The 16,649-nt window shown below is 44.5% G+C and overlaps 2 protein-coding genes and 1 non-coding gene across 14 annotated transcripts in view; 2 read left to right on the top strand and 1 right to left on the bottom strand.

Annotated features, from left to right (window-relative positions):
* The window catches only part of PTCD3 (pentatricopeptide repeat domain 3), a 28,486-nt gene extending 19,109 nt beyond the window's left edge, over window positions 1-9,377 (top strand). The window contains exons 14-24 of one of the 2 annotated variants that reach the window (XM_024558481.3): window positions 24-74; window positions 2,135-2,224; window positions 2,505-2,533; window positions 3,399-3,505; window positions 4,173-4,251; window positions 4,348-4,438; window positions 5,311-5,396; window positions 6,130-6,278; window positions 7,620-7,661; window positions 8,289-8,447; window positions 8,742-9,377. In XM_024558481.3, coding sequence (XP_024414249.2) covers window positions 24-74; window positions 2,135-2,224; window positions 2,505-2,533; window positions 3,399-3,505; window positions 4,173-4,251; window positions 4,348-4,438; window positions 5,311-5,396; window positions 6,130-6,278; window positions 7,620-7,661; window positions 8,289-8,447; window positions 8,742-8,832 — 974 coding nt within the window. In that variant the 3' untranslated portion in view covers window positions 8,833-9,377. The remainder of the gene's footprint in view (window positions 1-23; window positions 75-2,134; window positions 2,225-2,504; window positions 2,534-3,398; window positions 3,506-4,172; window positions 4,252-4,347; window positions 4,439-5,310; window positions 5,397-6,129; window positions 6,279-7,619; window positions 7,662-8,288; window positions 8,448-8,741) is intronic. The other variant, XM_045193816.2, reaches the window with a different exon arrangement.
* Window positions 7,109-7,245, top strand: LOC112303154 (small nucleolar RNA SNORD94). Its single transcript, XR_002974633.1, has one exon. It is a non-coding gene; the product is annotated as a small nucleolar RNA SNORD94 (small nucleolar RNA).
* A 4,145-nt stretch (window positions 9,378-13,522) lies between the features above and the next one.
* Window positions 13,523-16,649, bottom strand: part of IMMT (inner membrane mitochondrial protein) — a 39,955-nt gene continuing 36,828 nt past the window's right edge. For all 11 annotated transcript variants that reach the window (XM_024558515.3, XM_024558516.3, XM_024558519.3 and 8 more), the window contains 2 exons: window positions 15,471-15,600; window positions 13,523-14,468 (listed from right to left, as the gene is read on the bottom strand). In XM_024558515.3, coding sequence (XP_024414283.1) covers window positions 13,855-14,468; window positions 15,471-15,600 — 744 coding nt within the window. In that variant the 3' untranslated portion in view covers window positions 13,523-13,854. The remainder of the gene's footprint in view (window positions 14,469-15,470; window positions 15,601-16,649) is intronic.

Below are 16,649 nucleotides of genomic sequence, written 5' to 3'. Positions count from 1 at the left end.
TTCTATGTACCTGGTAATTTGAGAACCCTCACTTGCAACATATCACTATATTATTCATCTGTTTTATCAACATGGTATGTATGACATCACATTCTTTCATTTATGTAGTAAATTGACCCAGCACCCTTCATGCATATAAATTAAGAAAAGAGAATTCACATATTAACCTACAGTTTGAGCAGAAATTTATTCTTGAAGATTATAACTGGTGTAAAACTGAGCAGGAGGAGTGGGGGTCATTAAATGTACACATGGTGCTGGTGTACCATCAGAAATGACCAGCCTGGCACGGTTGCGGGTTCCATGCCAGGTCCCGGCACATACAAGAATCACCCAGCGAATGCACAGATCAGTGGAACAACTGATTGATTTTTTCTCTGTCTCTCTCACCACCGCTCTTTCTCTCCCTCTCTCTATAATATCAGAAAATTTTTTAAAAAGAAAGAACTGACCAGAAGGTACTTTAGTTGGGAGTTCCTTCTGCCCTCCAATGCAATAGCCACTACCACATGTGGCTATTTAAAAAAAATTAAATAAAATTTAAAATTCCATTGTTGCATTAGTGCTCAGTAGCCACGTGGCTGCTGGCTAGTTTGCTTAGTAATACAGATATGGAATATTCTCGTCTTTGCAGGAAGTCGTTGGACAGGGCTGTCCCACAGTAGTCTTGAGCTTATTTTGAAGTCTTGTATGAGAATCTTGAGGCTACATTTGTCACCTGCTTTCAGGTCAGCCAGTCCCTGTTGGGAGCTGTGCTCCATTGAATGGACTTGGGAGCAAGGCACACCTGAGTTGAAATGTCACCTGTACCATTTTTCAGCTCTGTCTGGATACCTTTACCTGATTCAATGAATCGCGCACAGGGTCTTGTCCCATGCTTGGGAGGTGCATAGCAGTACTGTGTCTGCTGGTTCTTACTCATTTGCCCCAACTTGAGAAAGAACCCGCTGGTTCAGAAATGACAATTCTGGTCCTTCTCCCTACAGCAGACTTTATGTATAAAAACAACAGAAGAACTTGATTGCCTCTATTTTGGAAGGCTAATTTTACAAAATCTACATCTTTACCTGTAAGGAAGTTTGATATCTTTTAGGGTGGGTGGAGCAGGTGGCTGACTTTATCTTGGGAACAGGTAAACAGTTTCCATAATAGTCGTATCTTTTTAAGTTTTATTCAGCCTTGGCAACGGTGGTGGAACTGACCACGAGCCTGTTCGCCCCCTGTACTGTGATGTATCGCATCGGTTCACTTGCCGACCAAGGTCGGCAGTACTGACGCTTCCTAAGCAACACCTGTGACCGCGGAGCGAGCGGGAAGGGAGGAGTATCGGTCTTTTTATTCCCCCCCGTTTGTCTTATGTTTATAAATTGGCTGCCTGCAGTAACAGTTTCTAGGAATTTACCCAAAGGAGAAAGCCTAAAATAATGAAAAAATAATGCATATAAAATATATTGTCACATAATGCATACAGTACTTATAATTGCTAGCAAATGGAAACGTGACAAAATGCATCTGCTGTCATTAAAACCTGTTGTCACTCGCATGTGGATAAGGTAAGGAAGGTGATGTAATGAGGAGTGTGGTATATTTGAGAATATTACACCTATACTGTGGGTACATTTTCTGACCTATTAGTACTCAGGTCATGTGATTTTAAAGGGCCGCGCACATCCATTAATTGTACAGTTTTCTTTTTGTTTGGGCTGCTCATCCTGATTATTCTTTAAAAGGAACACAAAATGATTACTAGCAAAAACTGTGTTTGTTTTTCTAAGCACATACACTTGGTGAGGGTGTCTGTGTGTGTGTGTGTCTCTCTCTACTTCAATCAGTGTTTTGTTTTTTCCCCCAAGATTTTCATTTATTTTTCTTTAGAGAGAGGGGAAAGGAAGGAAAAAGGGAGAGAAGCATCAATGTGTGGTTGCCTCTACTGGGGACCTGGCCTGCAACCCAGCCATGTGCCCTGACTGGGAATCAAATGGGCGACCCTTTGGTCCGCAGCCCACGCTCAATCCACTGAGTTACACCAGTCAGGGCTACTTCAGTCAGTGTCGAGCTGTGAAGGACTAAGGAGGAAGGGAAAAGTCTCCATTGGGAGTGGACTCATGATAAACATTATTCACTTGCTCTGCAGAAAGCCCTTCAAAAGGATCATCCTTCGTGATCTATGACATCATGAGTGAATTAGCGGGAAAGAAGTTTTCCCCACAGGACCCAGACGACGGTGTGTACAGAGAGCTTGTTTCCTGACCGCAGGTCACCAGAGGCCTTGTTACGGGGACAGGGTTTGCTTTAGCTTAGTCATCTTTTGGGTGATTATTCTGAGAAAGCCAAAATGCCTATAGCACTTTGCTGTATATTTCCTCTCAGCTTGAGGTTTTATTCCTTTAGGTTTATCTTATACATTACTAGTATTATTGCCAGGAATTGTGTTAATGTTACTGACATGAAGATAGAAAATTTTGTCTAGGGTAACTAAAGCTCTTGTGACTTTTCATTTTCAGATATGTTTTTTCAATCAGCCATGAGAGTCGTAAGTACCATCTGTAGTTTAACGGCTGTTTCCCGTTTTCCTTTCATCCAGTTCCTGAATTTCTCTGTCCCTGGGAGTGAGGGGTGGGGCCTCTGCCTGATTCTGCCATTTACTCCTCTGTTGACGTTGGTCGCTCTTTTCTTCTTTCTCCAGAACCTGTACTAAATCACATAACTTCCCCACCCTTCCTCTACTGTATTCATTGGCTTTGGCCTTTTCTCGTACCTTTGTCCAGATAAGATTTTAGAGTATTTCATATTTGTCTATAGGTAGCTTTTAAAATTGATCGTGTTTAATTTTGGTTTTCATTTTATCATGCTAATACAGGGAAAATTTCAAGCAGCTTCAGAAATAGTCAGCATATCCTATCCCTAAGGATAACTGCTTTCCAGTTTAGTTTGTGTCCTGTTGGGGGTTTTCCCCTGGGTATAAACATGCACACACAGACACATTGCTGTGGTGCCGCGTTTGTTGGCCGAGTGCAGGATTTCATGGGGTGGGGGAGGACTACAGTTTCCTTATTTCTCCTGGGGCTGGGTTTCACAGCCATTTCCTGGGGTTTTTGCTCGTACGCTGATGCGGGAGGGAGCGCTCCCTCTGTCTCATGCACATGACCAAGTGTTTTGCAGGATTTCTAAATTATAATTACTAGAGCAAAATCATTTTGCTTTAAATTTCACAGAACATGAGGGTTTGTTTTGGGGGTTTTCCCCCCCAATTTCTTGTAACTCATTTGTTGTCAATCAGTAATATGTTAAATTAGCATAAATGTTCCCACAAGTACCTATACGTTTTTGTAATGTAATGAGCCACCGTTTGCCTGTGAAGGATCTCATAAGAGTGATGCTTACTAACAAATTTTCAGTGCTCCTCTCTCAAAGATCTAGAACTTGCTTACCAAGTACATGGCCTTTTAAACACTGGTGACAACTGGAAGTTCATTGGACCCGGTCAGCGGCGTAACTTCTATTAGTAAGTGTGTTGGAACTTTGTCCTTTGGCCTCGACGGAATACTCTTAGGCCACCATTAGTTGATTCTGCAAGTGGGAGGCTGTTGGTGGCCCTCCCTTGGCACCTGATTGCAGGCAGCATGCCCCTCCCTGGCTGAGCAGTGCACGGTAACGGACACTGGGGAATTTAAGCAGTGGTAGAACTGATGGGCCAGGATGAGTTTCTCGGTTACACTTTAAATCCACATACCTTTTTCCTGTGTGCCTTCCTATTTTACATTTTTTAATTTATAGCAGCAAGGGTCCATAAAGATTTTATCACAGTCTCTTTTGATCTTAAAGATGGAGATAGTGGAGCACCCTGAGACTTCTTAAATGGGTTTGCCTTCAGGCAGATAAAAACAAGAACTTGAGTTAGCTTACTAGGTACATGGTGATTGTCCTGTGTGCCCAGATGCTTTCTTCACATGCAGTGCTTTACAATGAGCACGATGTTTACTGTCTGCTTCCCGCCACACGAGAGTGTACTGAGGAGGTGGTCCTGAATGACTGGTTGAGAATAAGAAGGTATTAATTGGGAAGTCGAGGAAACACAGTTAGCACCTCCTGGGTTAATCATGGCCCCCTGTAACTTGAAATTGTTTGTAATGTGTAAACTTAGACTAAACGTACTTTCCCCTTCGTTATAGTTCCAAGTTCTTCAGTTTGCTTTGTCTGATGGAACACATTGATGTCACCTTGAAATGGTATAAGGACCTCATACCTTCAGTAAGACGATTGATCACCATGTATCACTATACATGTCTTTTTCGGTGTTTTTGCTGAGTAATGTTTTAAAAATATGTTTGTATTTCTCTTCATCAGGTCTTCCTTCCTCATTCCCAAGTATTGATAGATCTTCTCCGAGCACTGGATGTGGCCAACAGGCTGGAAGTGATTCCTCAAATTTGGAAAGGTCGGTTTCAGCTCAGGAGTCCAGGCCCACGTCACTTCATCGTCCTGCATTTCAGTCAGCAAACATGTTGACGTTGTTAGGGATGAAAGCTCCGCTGTTGAATAAGTTGACTGTGTTAGTTGAGGTCTGCTTCAAAACCGCTTGCTTGCATTGCATGTTAAATTGCATGAGTGAAAATGTATTTAAGATGGCCTTAGTTCCTTAGTAACAGGAAAAGGGTGTAGGTTTTGTGCTCCTGCTGAGGGAAGATGAGAATCAGTGCTAATTAAGTGGCATGCCCTAAATATAAACTCAGGTCTCAAACCCCAAAGCCTGTTCCTTTCTACCATGTTCCGTCACTGTGGTTCAATTGCTGCCCAGTGAGTGATACTGACATTTCTGAGAAACAGGCCTGACTGTGGGTTTACGTATGTGCATAAATGGGCTGCAGAAGATGCTGTATCTTTTCCCCTAGGGGACTGATCAGAAAGGCAGTTTCTGTCTGCCGCAAGTCTCCGTATCTGAGACACTGAGACTTAGCCCTGCCCTACTCCTTCTTCATAAGACTGCACTAGTACATATAAAAGGTCACAACCCGCAAATGCAGTGAAACAGGATCCTACCATTCAGAGCTGGCGGCAGCTCAAGTGCAGTGTGGGTGCTGGGTTTGCACTTGACTGAGAGCAGCATTGGCTCTCTGCTCTTTCATTTACTCTGACCTCAAAGCATCCTGCTGGTTTTCTGGAACCCTGAAATAAACCTTGAATAGGTGATACCAGCCACTTGTTTTCACTCAACTAAAAAGTATGGATGACAGCTGACAGGAGGTGAAGGTCAGCCAGAGTTTTACATCAGGGCGATCACTTCTCACTACATTCTTTTTTTGTTTCAAGATAGTAAAGAATATGGTCACACTTTTCGCAATGACCTGAAAGAAGAGATTCTGATGCTCATGGCAAGGGATCAGCACCCACCAGAGGTAGGGTTGTATCGACACCCGAGTTTCATTGCTTTTGTTAGATGTGTACTGAAGGGGACGTCCTTGCCCTGGCTGGTGTGGCTCAGTGGACTGAGCACAGCCTGCAAACCTGAAGGTCGCCGGTCCGATTCTCAGTCAGAGCGTGTGCCTGGGTTGTGGGCCAGGTCCCCAGCCAGGTGGGGGTGTACGATAGACAACCCATCAGTGTATCTCTCGCATATCGATATTTCTCTCCCTCTCTTTCTCCCTCCCTTCCCTTTCTCTAAAGATAAATAAAATCTTTAAAAAATAAAGTATATCCCCTACTACTGAGGGCCCTGTGGGGATAACTTCCCTGCTTTCCTCTGTCATTGTGGAGAATTCTGCCATCTAAACCCAGATTTAAATTGCACATCTAAACATACAACCATTAGCAGAATACCATGTCTAAAGTCACATTCCCTCCTGCAGTCCAAAGCAAGCAACATGAGAATAGCATTTTTTGTCCTGACTATAGCAGCTTGCATTAAAAATACCTGCCTAGAAAGAGAACCCATGGTTCCCCCCAAGGCAGGATGCCTTATTTTTTACCATTTCACATTTACTGTATTACTGCGTGTGTGCTACTACATATGTGATGCGTTCAAATGGTAAAGTGCTTGGCTCAAAACCTTTTACTGGTCCTGTGTAGTCTCCTGAACTTAAGTTCTCATAAAACCAGTTAGCGGTTCTGCTGACTCCCACAGCCTCTCAGCTTCAGGTGGCGTTTGCTGACTGTGCTGCGGATATCAAGTCTACTTATGAAAGTCAAGACGACAGGCAGACCGCCCCCGGCTGTCCAGCCGGCTCTCTGAACTGCATAGCTGTCCTCTTCCTACGGGCCGGCAGAACCCAGGAAGCCTGGTGAGTAGAATGTCACAGTGTAAGTTAGAAGCGTGCACTTGGGTTTCAGAGAACATTTTTACCCTGGTCTGTAGAGTTTCTCAATTTGGCTTTGTAATGTATGGTTTATCAGGAAACACATGAGTTTTCTACGGGAACTCCAAAAAAAACTGAAAAGAACTTTTGGAAGAAGGCCATATTGTACATGATTTAAGAGAACATGGTTCAGTGGGCTAATTTCTTTCCATTAATGACCTTTTTGTTTTCTGTATCTGGGCAAGTAAGCACTTGTCTGTCCATTCAAACAAAGTGATCAAAGAATTTTATTTTTGGAAGTGTTACGGGCATTTGGTTTATTAAGTATTTTATTGTGGGTGCTCTCTTACCACCAAGCTTAAAATGTGGAAAGTGTACTTGGATTTCAAGAAGCTGGCATTTACCAGAATGTACTAAACATGGCCTTGACTAGAACCTGTCTCTGCTTTTGCCGCTCTTAATTGTTCGTGTTTGTGAGTGGACACCTGACGCCTACTCACTTTTCCAAAAGCAGAGGAGTCAGCAAAAGATGACTTTGTAGAACCGGCCCAGTTGGGTGGTTCCGCTGTTTTGTTTTGGAAGGTAGTGTTTAGTTCTGAGAGTCAGTGAGTAGGGCACACTTGTACACGATTTCTTCAGCGCAGGAAAGGAACTGATTTTGAATATGCAGTTGCCAGTCCAGGTGGCTGTTCGCTGTCTCCAGGAACTGGTCTCAGGAGTGGGAGTCGTACACAGGTCCTGCCACGGTACTTGTATCGAAACACCTGACGCTCAGGTGTGTTACCTCGGGCAGTGGAGGCACACGTGCTGTGGATCAGGCTGTGATGATTGGCGCAGGGGTACGGACCTCAGCTGAGTCATGGGAGCTGAATGTGTGTGTTTCTCCCTCGTCCTGCATGTGGCAGGATGGTGGCGAGCACATGCATGAGACTGATGCCTCAATCTGAGCCTGCTCTTCGTCACGTAGTTTTAGGACGCACTGACCTCACACTGATGGTAAGAGAGGAAAGAGCCACACGTGCTGTGTTGCATCCCCGTCCTCCAGCTGCGCACAGGACGTCACCTCCCTGGAAGGCCTGAAGTGATCCTCTGGAGAGGGGCACCCTGGCAGCAGATCATACTGGCCTGTGGACGCAGCACAGGTGCAGGAGGGAGCAGGAGGATGAGGCACCGGAGGTGGTTATGCTGTGAAGACAGGGCTACGCGTCTTCCGGAGCTTGCACTGTCGTTAGGAAGGACGGTTGATCTGAGTGCAGGAGGACAGGTCACTGCACTGCCTTCAGTTCTGTTAGTGTTCATAATCTTCTCCTATCTTGTCTTGAACAGGAAAATGTTGGGGCTTTTCAGGAAGCATAATAAGATCCCTAGGTAAGTTGGGAGTTAACAGGCCTGCCTGGGTACATCTCGGAATTAGCTGCATGGGCTTAACTCATACCGCGGGGTGATTGGAATTTCTTCACACACCTCGGCCATGGCAGCCGGGCACTGTTCTGATAGGCCAGCAAATGGACCATCACACCCACCACCTAGCAGGGGTGTCCAGCCTGGGTCCCATGGGCATCGTGCGGCTCAGGATGGCTGTGTATGTGGCCCAACACAAGATCGTAAATTTACTTAAAATACTGAGATTTTTTTTGTGTGATTATGTGTTACCATGTGTTTAATGTGTGGGCCAGTGCAATTCTTCTTCTAGTGTGGCCCAGAGACACCAAAAGGTTGGACGCCCTGGTAGGGCATCTGAGGCAAACATTGATTTATTATCTGTGTTCACTGATCACAACACGGGGCTTACATTGCATAGGCTCTCAGTAAAAGCACAGTAAATGGTGTTTATTTTCTCTTTGTCCTTTTCAGGTTTAGACTCTGCAACTTTGCCTCCAAAGCTAGTTGATTTTATGACTAAACTTTCAAAAATGCTAGATTTTGCGTGCACACCTGGCTGAGGGGGTTAGGGGTTTAGTTGAGGAATGTTGATATTTTGCCTTTCTTTTACAGAAATGAGTTGTTGGATGAGTTTATGGACAGTGCAAAAGCATCCAACAGCCCCACCCAGGCCATTGAGATAGTGAAGCTGGCGACGGCCTTCAGCCTGCCTGTTTGTGAGGGCCTCACCCGGAGGGTTATGGCTGACTTTGCTCTCAGTCAGGAACAAAAGTAAGTGGCTACTGTATTGTCACCATTGAAAGAAAGTTACAGAAATGGAGCAGACCATTTGCATGGTCAAATTTGAATGTGCCCACTCAAATGTGTGTAGCTTTCTACCCCCTGAATTCCCTTTCTTTGCAAAAAGTCAGGATGTATTGATTCAACAATTATTTCATTTGTTACATAAATCGGGGAGGCCTATAAACTTGGCTGTTGGAACCTTTCCTTTGTTAATGTAGTGAACCTGCAGGATCCCCACCGCAAGACTTGAGAGTGTAACTCTCCGGTTTCTTTTCCTTACAGGGAAGCCCTGGGACACCTGACGGCATTGGCCTCTGACAGCGATAGCGACAGCAGCAGTGACAGCGACCGTGACATCAGTGAAGGCAAATAAAAGTGGGCCAATCAGGAGCAGCTGTGGCCTAGCATGAGATGTTAATATTTAACTGTGATATGAATTAAGCGAGAACATAGATTTGGTGAACTTTGAAATACAGTTGATACAACGCTGGCTTATTTTAAGGTTCAGTTCCTTATTTGATGCTTACTAAACCATCCACTCCAGGTTTATCCTTCATACAGAGCAGCACCATTTTCAGTTCTGTGGATACTCCTGGTTTCAGCATAAGCTCTGCGCACGTGCGGTGTTTGCCCACCAACTTCACGCTGCCGTCAGTGTGGTTCGCCCTCCCGTTCTGAACTTGAGCTTTATGTTTGGCTGATGCTATGATGCTGGTACTTCCTTATTTTACAGAAGGTGTCTAAAGGAGGTTTGCATACAATTATGACACAATTGATTTGGGGTCAAAACTATCCTAATTTCACAGATATTTATGTGGGAAAAATTGTACAGCTTAGAACCAAATGACAATGGTGGGAGTTATGGCTGCACAGCTGGGAAAATGAAGGCTGTAAATAAATATTGTAATTAATGATATATATGCATTCCCATTGTTTTGTTTTTTTGATTCCAGAGATGGGATGGGAGAGGAAAAGAGGGAGAGAACTAGTGACGTGAGAGAGAACATCAGTAGGTTGCCTCTCACAAGGCACCCTAAATGGGCGCTGAACCCACAACCCAGGCACGTGCCCTGACTGGGAATTGAATCCACAACCTTTCGGTTTGTTGGGCAATGCCCAACCAAGCCACACCAGCCGGGGCCCAATCATCTTTATATTAGCCTTTGCCATAGTCTTCCCACTGGACTTGGGGCTTGCACAAAAGTGTTTCCTCCCCCCATTCTCTCCCGTCTTGTGTTACATTTACAGTGTCCAGGTGAGGGCTCATGCTGACAGGACTGAAACGACGTGACTGTGTTGCTAGTAGTCAGGCTGGTCAAGAGCCTCCACTTGTCTCTTACCATCTTGACTTGTAGATGGTACTGAAAGCTGACTTGAGCTTGTGAGTTTTGCAGGAGCATTCTTACCTTCACAAGGGGTTCCTTACCTCAGGCTGCTTTGCTATTCTGATTCCCAGACTACTGAGTACCCCAGAAGTTCTCTGCAGAACAACAGCCTCATCATTCCCCTCCAGGATTAATATTTTGGGGCTTCTGTATTGTATTGGTGTCTGTTCCCATCTCCATTTACCATCCTCACTACGATGGGAACCATTCATGTGGCTTCAGAAATCTGAGTGTTGGTATGTATTTTCTCCTAGAATGTCAGTTTAAGACATCTAATTGAGGGATAAGAGGAGGGTGGGGGTTACAGAAGTTAGCTGCTTGATACATTCATGTGCATTGCTCCATTAGCCCCTTTACATATCAAAGCAAATGAGCAAAAGGACATTGGGCAGATTAGCCTTTTGATCTCGGTTTACAACTTCCAAGAAGAAGCTGCTGCTACCTGGAAGCCTCTTGTTAACTCAGCCGCTTTCCTCTTCATTCTTGGCCACCTGCAAATGCCTCTTCCTGGCCAAGTTCTCACTGAGGAGGGTACGCTCCTCCCCTTGCCAAGCCCTAGCTGAATCTTCACCCGAGTGCTTTGCAGCTGTGGAGCTCATGGGGGATACATCTGAACTGGCGTCCTGTGGGTTTGTAGTGGACTTTGGCATGGGTGGTACGCAGCTGTTTTTAACAGCTACAGAACTTCAAATCCCACTCTAGGACATAGGATGATAACATGTAAGGGACACAAAGTAGGAAATGAAGGAACCTAACTTATAAAAGAATGCTGTTCAACAGACCTGTGTAGCTGTGATGTCTGTAGAAGAATCAGTACTGCTAGAGATAATAAAGCCCAAGAAAAATTCACAGAACTCAGCGAGATTTACTCTTGGAAATGGAGTGTCCAAGAGGAATAAAGGTCACGATGAATTTATTGCCAAGAAAACCTAAGCTTTGCCACTGATACCAGTGTAGTCTGTTCGCACATAAATGGAATGACACCTCCACTGGCTTTTGCCTTACAATTAATCCCCCCAGGACGCCCTCCTGTTCCTGAAGACCCCAGGGAAGTATCTGTACAGCTAGCTCAAACTAACAAGCCAGTGAGGCCACATCACCGTCCTACGTGGGAAAGAGCAGAGTGGCCTGGTGATCCTTTCCTTCCCCTCCTTTGCTTTCTCATGTTCCACCCCTGACCTCAGGGCACCTTAAATGCATCGACAGGAAGGAAACCAGGGAAGCTTAGCCTTAGTTTGGGGCAATGGTGACCACTGGGCCCAGTAAAGAGTGATTTGCTTGGTATTTAATCCTTTTAGCTTCCCTTTTATGTCAAATTATCAGTTGTTCTGCACTGAGTTCAAGCAAGCTGTTTTAAAACTGATTGGACAACTCATTTGGGACTTGGAAACTGCTTTTATCCAGAAGTCTGTTAAGAGCAGAAGGTCTGAGTTCATAATACTAAGGAATATATAAGTAGTGTGCCTAAGATTACATTTTAACTTGTAACAGTATTGGCTTTAAAGAATATTAAAGCAAAGATCAGAATTTGAATTTAAATCTGGAGGCATGAGTTTAAAATGTTCTGTAGCACTCAGGAGGGAGGCAGTGAGGTGCCCAATTTAAGACTAAAATAGTTTGAGCTAATGCAAACAAGAAGGATAATTTGGCTTCAAGTCGGGTAGCAGAGGTGTAACTTAGCACTTGCTGAAGTGAGGCTCCCTGTCCCTGCTGTCCAGGGTTACACCTCCTTGAAGTAGAACTGAGAACCCAGGTAAAGGCTCTTGAGGCCAAAGTAAAGGCCTCAAGGGTTGCTAAGTGACATCTCAGGAAGACTCAGGAAGATTCAGCCTTACTAGGTGCGAGTTAGGAAAATCAAAGCCTGGGCAAGAGTCCCCTTTCCAAAATCATCCTGTTTTCCCATTTGCAATGGGGGTGGGGAGGTCTGCTAAAGAAAGTGCTAAAGTTGGAAACACGTTATTTTGATTCACAGCACTAACATAAACCACTCAGTGTTGCTTACTTGTCAGTTCAGATAATCACACCTGAAGGAAGTTAGTTATTCCCAGGATCCTACAAAAATTTAGATTTCCTTGTATTTTACATATTTCACAAGTAACACAGAAATTACAAACACTTCTAATATGACAAATAGGCACGTAGTCAGCTTTGCAATTTCATGCCATTCCAAAGGTATAAAAAAAAAAGTTGAATTTAGAACAGCTTCATTATCTTCTAGTAAAAACTTAACAGCCCACAGGTGCCAAGAGTGCCTCTACCTACAGAAATTAAGGACATTACACAATGTGTTCCAATCACAGAAACTGCATGTACAGTCAGGTTTTGGCACTCATCACGAGTTCCGGAATGAATAATGAAGAGTACTAAGGTACCACTGTATTTTGTTGTATTAAGAATCCACTTAGGCCCTGGCTGTGTGGCTCATCTCAGTTGGTTGGAGCATCATTCAATGCACCAAAATACTGCAGGTTCAATTCCCATCAGGGCACATACCTAGGTTGCAGATTCAGCCCCTGATTGTGGCGGATGAGTCCCAGGAGGGAACCAATTGATGTCTCTCTCTCCCTTCTGCTCTAAAAATCAATGGAACCCTGCTGGTGTGGCTCTGTGTCGGGCTTCATCCTGTGAACCAAAAGGTCACTGGTTCAATTCCGGGTGGGGACAAATGCCTGTGTTGTGGGCCAGGTCCCAGGTTGGGGGCGTGCAAGAGACAACAGATCAATGTATACTTCGAACATCAATGTTTTTTCTCTCCTCTCTTCAACCTTTCTCTAAAGAAAATAAAAATAATCAATGTCCTCAAGAAGATTAAGTAAATAAAATAACCCACTTAGGAGGAATGTAAGGAGTATTAACATCAAACTAGGCCAAAATGGACCAATGGATCCCCAAATGAAATGACAAGGTCAAGTGTCACACAGACTTGAATATAACAATGCAAGTTCAGGAGCTGGTGTACTTCCAGGAATGTAATATAGAACCCCCTCCCTCTTTTCATATGGGCAGATACGTTGCTCAAGAAAAACTGCCTCAACAATCTCCTTGTGAACACAAACCCCCAACAGAAAATTAGAGTTTGGGGGGGAAAATTGACAGTATTTTCATGGAGTAAAAAGTAAATGAATTTGTTAATGTTTACATGATATGGCAATTGTCCTAATCTTCAGAGAAGGAAACTAAGTAAGAGAGTTCTCTGGGTTTTTGGCAATCAGTTCATAAATACCACAAAATTACTCAGTCCCTTTAAGGTGCTAGGCTCAGCACCCCCACACTTCAAATAGGTGCGCAGGGGAATCAGTGGTTGGGGGGGTGGCTGTGGCAGCAGTGGTGTGTTGTGTATGTGTGGTCAGTCCCAAAATGAGTAATTTCTTCCTATGGCAGCAGTAAAAACATTTGGGATACATACTGTTTCCAATGCCTCTGGATCACTAGAATGATCTAACTCCAACCGTAAATATATTTGGCATTTTAGCTTGTACATCACTCTTGAGTTTGACCAGCAGGAATCAGTTCATCACAACCTTCAAAGCCAAGAACAGCCCTCGGACTTCTGGGACCCAATCCACAGCCTGGAATCGGAGTGCCCAGTACCGCCTACTTGCGCTGCTGCAGCTTCTCAGGGAAATTTTCTATACACACAAGCTAGAAATGGTACTTTTTTGAAAAGGGATAAGCTACTCAGTTTTCATCTTTTTGTTTTATTCGGTTTGCTGCAAGGGCAAAATCAATAGGAATAGGGATCACAGGTATTATTTTGATTGGCTCACAAGCCTGATCAGTAAAACCTGAAAAACGGAAAATGTTACACAAGTTGCAGAGAAAGTACTCCTGAAGTTCAATGACATGATAGCAAGTGGAAATAATATAAATGCAACAGGTGTTAACATTTAGAACAGCATTTGTAACCTGCTCCTTTCTAGACAATTCTGACACCCTGCTGCAAACCCTTCATGTATCGTTACTGATTTCCTGTGACAGGAACTAGGATGTTACAAAGCTCTCCCCAGGCCTTACTCCTGCTGCACTTGGGTGGTTCCTATTCCCACAGCGCTGGCGTACGCTGTCAGGATCTCCACTACCTGTTTAGTTTCTAGAGTCATCCGGGCTTCCTTCAGCCAGTCCTGAGCCACTCGTCTGGACTCTCCTTTCAGCTGATTGACAAACTTTGCTGCCAGCTCCAGATCCCCATGCTCAATGCAATAGGAGGCATATGATAGTAATTTAAACGTGTTCATATCCTCAGGGCAGAGCTCCACTGGTGGCTTCAGTTGCTGAGGCGGGAATAGGAGCAGGGACTGCAAGTAGGAGAGGAAGTATTGGTATAAGCTATTTCTGGTCTCATCGATCATCGCTACCCTTCGGGCCAATTTCTGGACTACATAGAAACGGACTCTAAGGGTCTCTTCACTGTACACCCCACGGGTCAGGGACTCTGGAGGGATGGCTGCGGTTAAAGCTTGGGCAAATTCACTATCAGAACAGGTGGCTCTGATGGCCTCGACTGCACTGCGCAGCGGAACAGTGGGCCGATCTGCAGATGCCGTCTTCATGCTGTACTTCAACGCCTCCACCGACAGCCAGAGCTGGTGGGCTTTCCTGGCCTCCTCTTCAGCAACTGCATGACCTACAAAGAAAACAAGGCAGAGAAGAACATTTTTCTTTCCATTTGACTATACATCCTCCTCATACATCCAGAGAACTGATGTACCTTCAGTAAGTGAAATCCGCACATGAGGAAGAGGGGGCCACAAAGAGCCTCTCCCAGCCCCATCCGACCACTTATTTCTGGAGTGCCCTTCCCTCTTACGTGAGGCAACAAGCCACACCGTATTTGAGGAGCACTGGTGTGTCCTAATAAGGCCACGGAGACAGCCGAGAGAGTGTATGCACCCGCACAAGCACAGCCGAGTCCCCCTTCTCTCTCTCTGACGTCTAGGACAGTGGAGGGCATCTAACTCAGACGTATTTATCCGCAGAAATGTTTGAGAAGGAAACAGTTAAGTCAGGCTAAGACTTATGCTAAGGCCATCAGAAACTTCCTGAAAAGGGATGGAAGACTTCAAATAAACTTAAGAGACTACTTATTTTTACCCTGACAAAAAGATTCCATAACACCCCACAGAAACCCATTCTATCAACATCTTCATTGTTAAGACATTCCTTTTCAATGCTGCTCACCGAGGCCTCAGCGTAACTACTGTCCGGCAACTCACTGCCTCCAGACAGCCCTCCACCGACAGAGCGGGGCAGGTCAGCACAGCCCGGGGGCTAGCGTGAGACCACGCTGACCTCTTCTCCACTCGGGACACATGAGACATAACAGAAAGGGTTGGGTAAACTGCCTTGTAAATGGTGACCTCATGTCTGTCACAATTAAGGAGTAAAACTTCAACTTACTTAGATTTAATTTTTAGATTCTCTTAAATATCCTCTCATATCTCTCTATGTTCCAAATTTACCAAACCCGGAGCTAAGTTTCTAAGAAATGAATAAAGTTTATTAGAGTGATGTCGGCTTCTCTACGCCCCGATGCCAATGCACACATCCCATAACCCTCGTAACAAGGAAGTACTACTACTCTAAGAAGCTGGGCTGAATAAATCATCTCAGGGGCCCATGTACTCACTCTGAACAGCCTGCTCGATCCCTCTCAGTCTGGCATACGCAGTGTTTATGTCCAGAGTGAAGTTGTCAACTTGCTCTTGACTGAGCCGACGGTACTGTAATTCTTGCTCGGCGAGTTTCTCGGACAGATCCTGAAGTAAAACAGAAATAGTGTACAGAAAGAGCGACACTACCTCATGAACGTCACTTATCGGGACCCTAAAGTCTTGTAGCAACTGCTTGCCTCCAAAAGGAAAGAGGGCCTTTAAAACCTCAAAACGGTTCTCACGAACCACCCACTTTACATGTACGGAAAATTACATTTACCGTACGGAATCAAAATTTCCTTAAACGCGTACCTGATGTGTGACTCTCTGTGAAGTTACTAACGGAGGCTAATATTACAGGAGGCGGACTAGCAGAAGAAAGAAGGCTATTAAAGTGAGAAAAATACCAACTTTAGAAAGTAACTGTACCGCCATGCAAACACAATTAAATTGTATTCAATATCCTCTACTTAAGAGTCTCCTACTCATTTTTCTCAGAAAAACACCCATCAAATAGAATTTAAAGTAAAATGCCTATTGGCATAAATTTCAATTTTCTGGAAGACTTTCTTATGTGAAAAACCTCATTCCCTTCTTGTGAGATAAAACAGTAAGTTAGTATATCATAAATGACTTGCTGAGTAGAAACTAGTTATGACTGAAGGTATCCAAACTTAACCTCTCTTGGAAGTTTCCTGAGACACAAAAATCTAGGAACTACCACACCACTCACAGGAGTTACGGAGACAAAGCGGGGTCAATTCTCTCACAGTGCCCTATTTGTTTTCTTAAAAACAAGTATCACGATCTGAGACGTCCGTCTTGTTTCCTTGTTTCTGCCCGACGGTCTGCTTTGAGCACCAGTGCACTTCAGCGAACAGCGGCCCCGCCTGGCACTTAGGTGCTCATGCACTGGCTGAATGAGCTTGTTCTTCGATTATGTTGTGTCAAGTATTAATGCCTGCGCCCCTGAAACCCCATGCACCAACCCTCCTTAAAGCTGTGAAGGCTCCAAAGACAGGACACAGACACAAAACACACCAGATCAGTACAGCTACACCTTTAGGGGAAAAGGGAGCAGTTTTGCATATATACAAAAGCCCCACTTCAAGGGTAGGTACCATTAGAAATCGGCCCGGCCTTCCATGTCCTCA

Source organism: Desmodus rotundus, chromosome 5 (genome assembly GCF_022682495.2).
Source record: "Desmodus rotundus isolate HL8 chromosome 5, HLdesRot8A.1, whole genome shotgun sequence".
NCBI classification, from domain to species: domain Eukaryota; kingdom Metazoa; phylum Chordata; class Mammalia; order Chiroptera; family Phyllostomidae; genus Desmodus; species Desmodus rotundus.
Note: the sequence above shows the minus strand (reverse complement) of the source record. Positions and strands in the feature narration are given on the sequence as shown.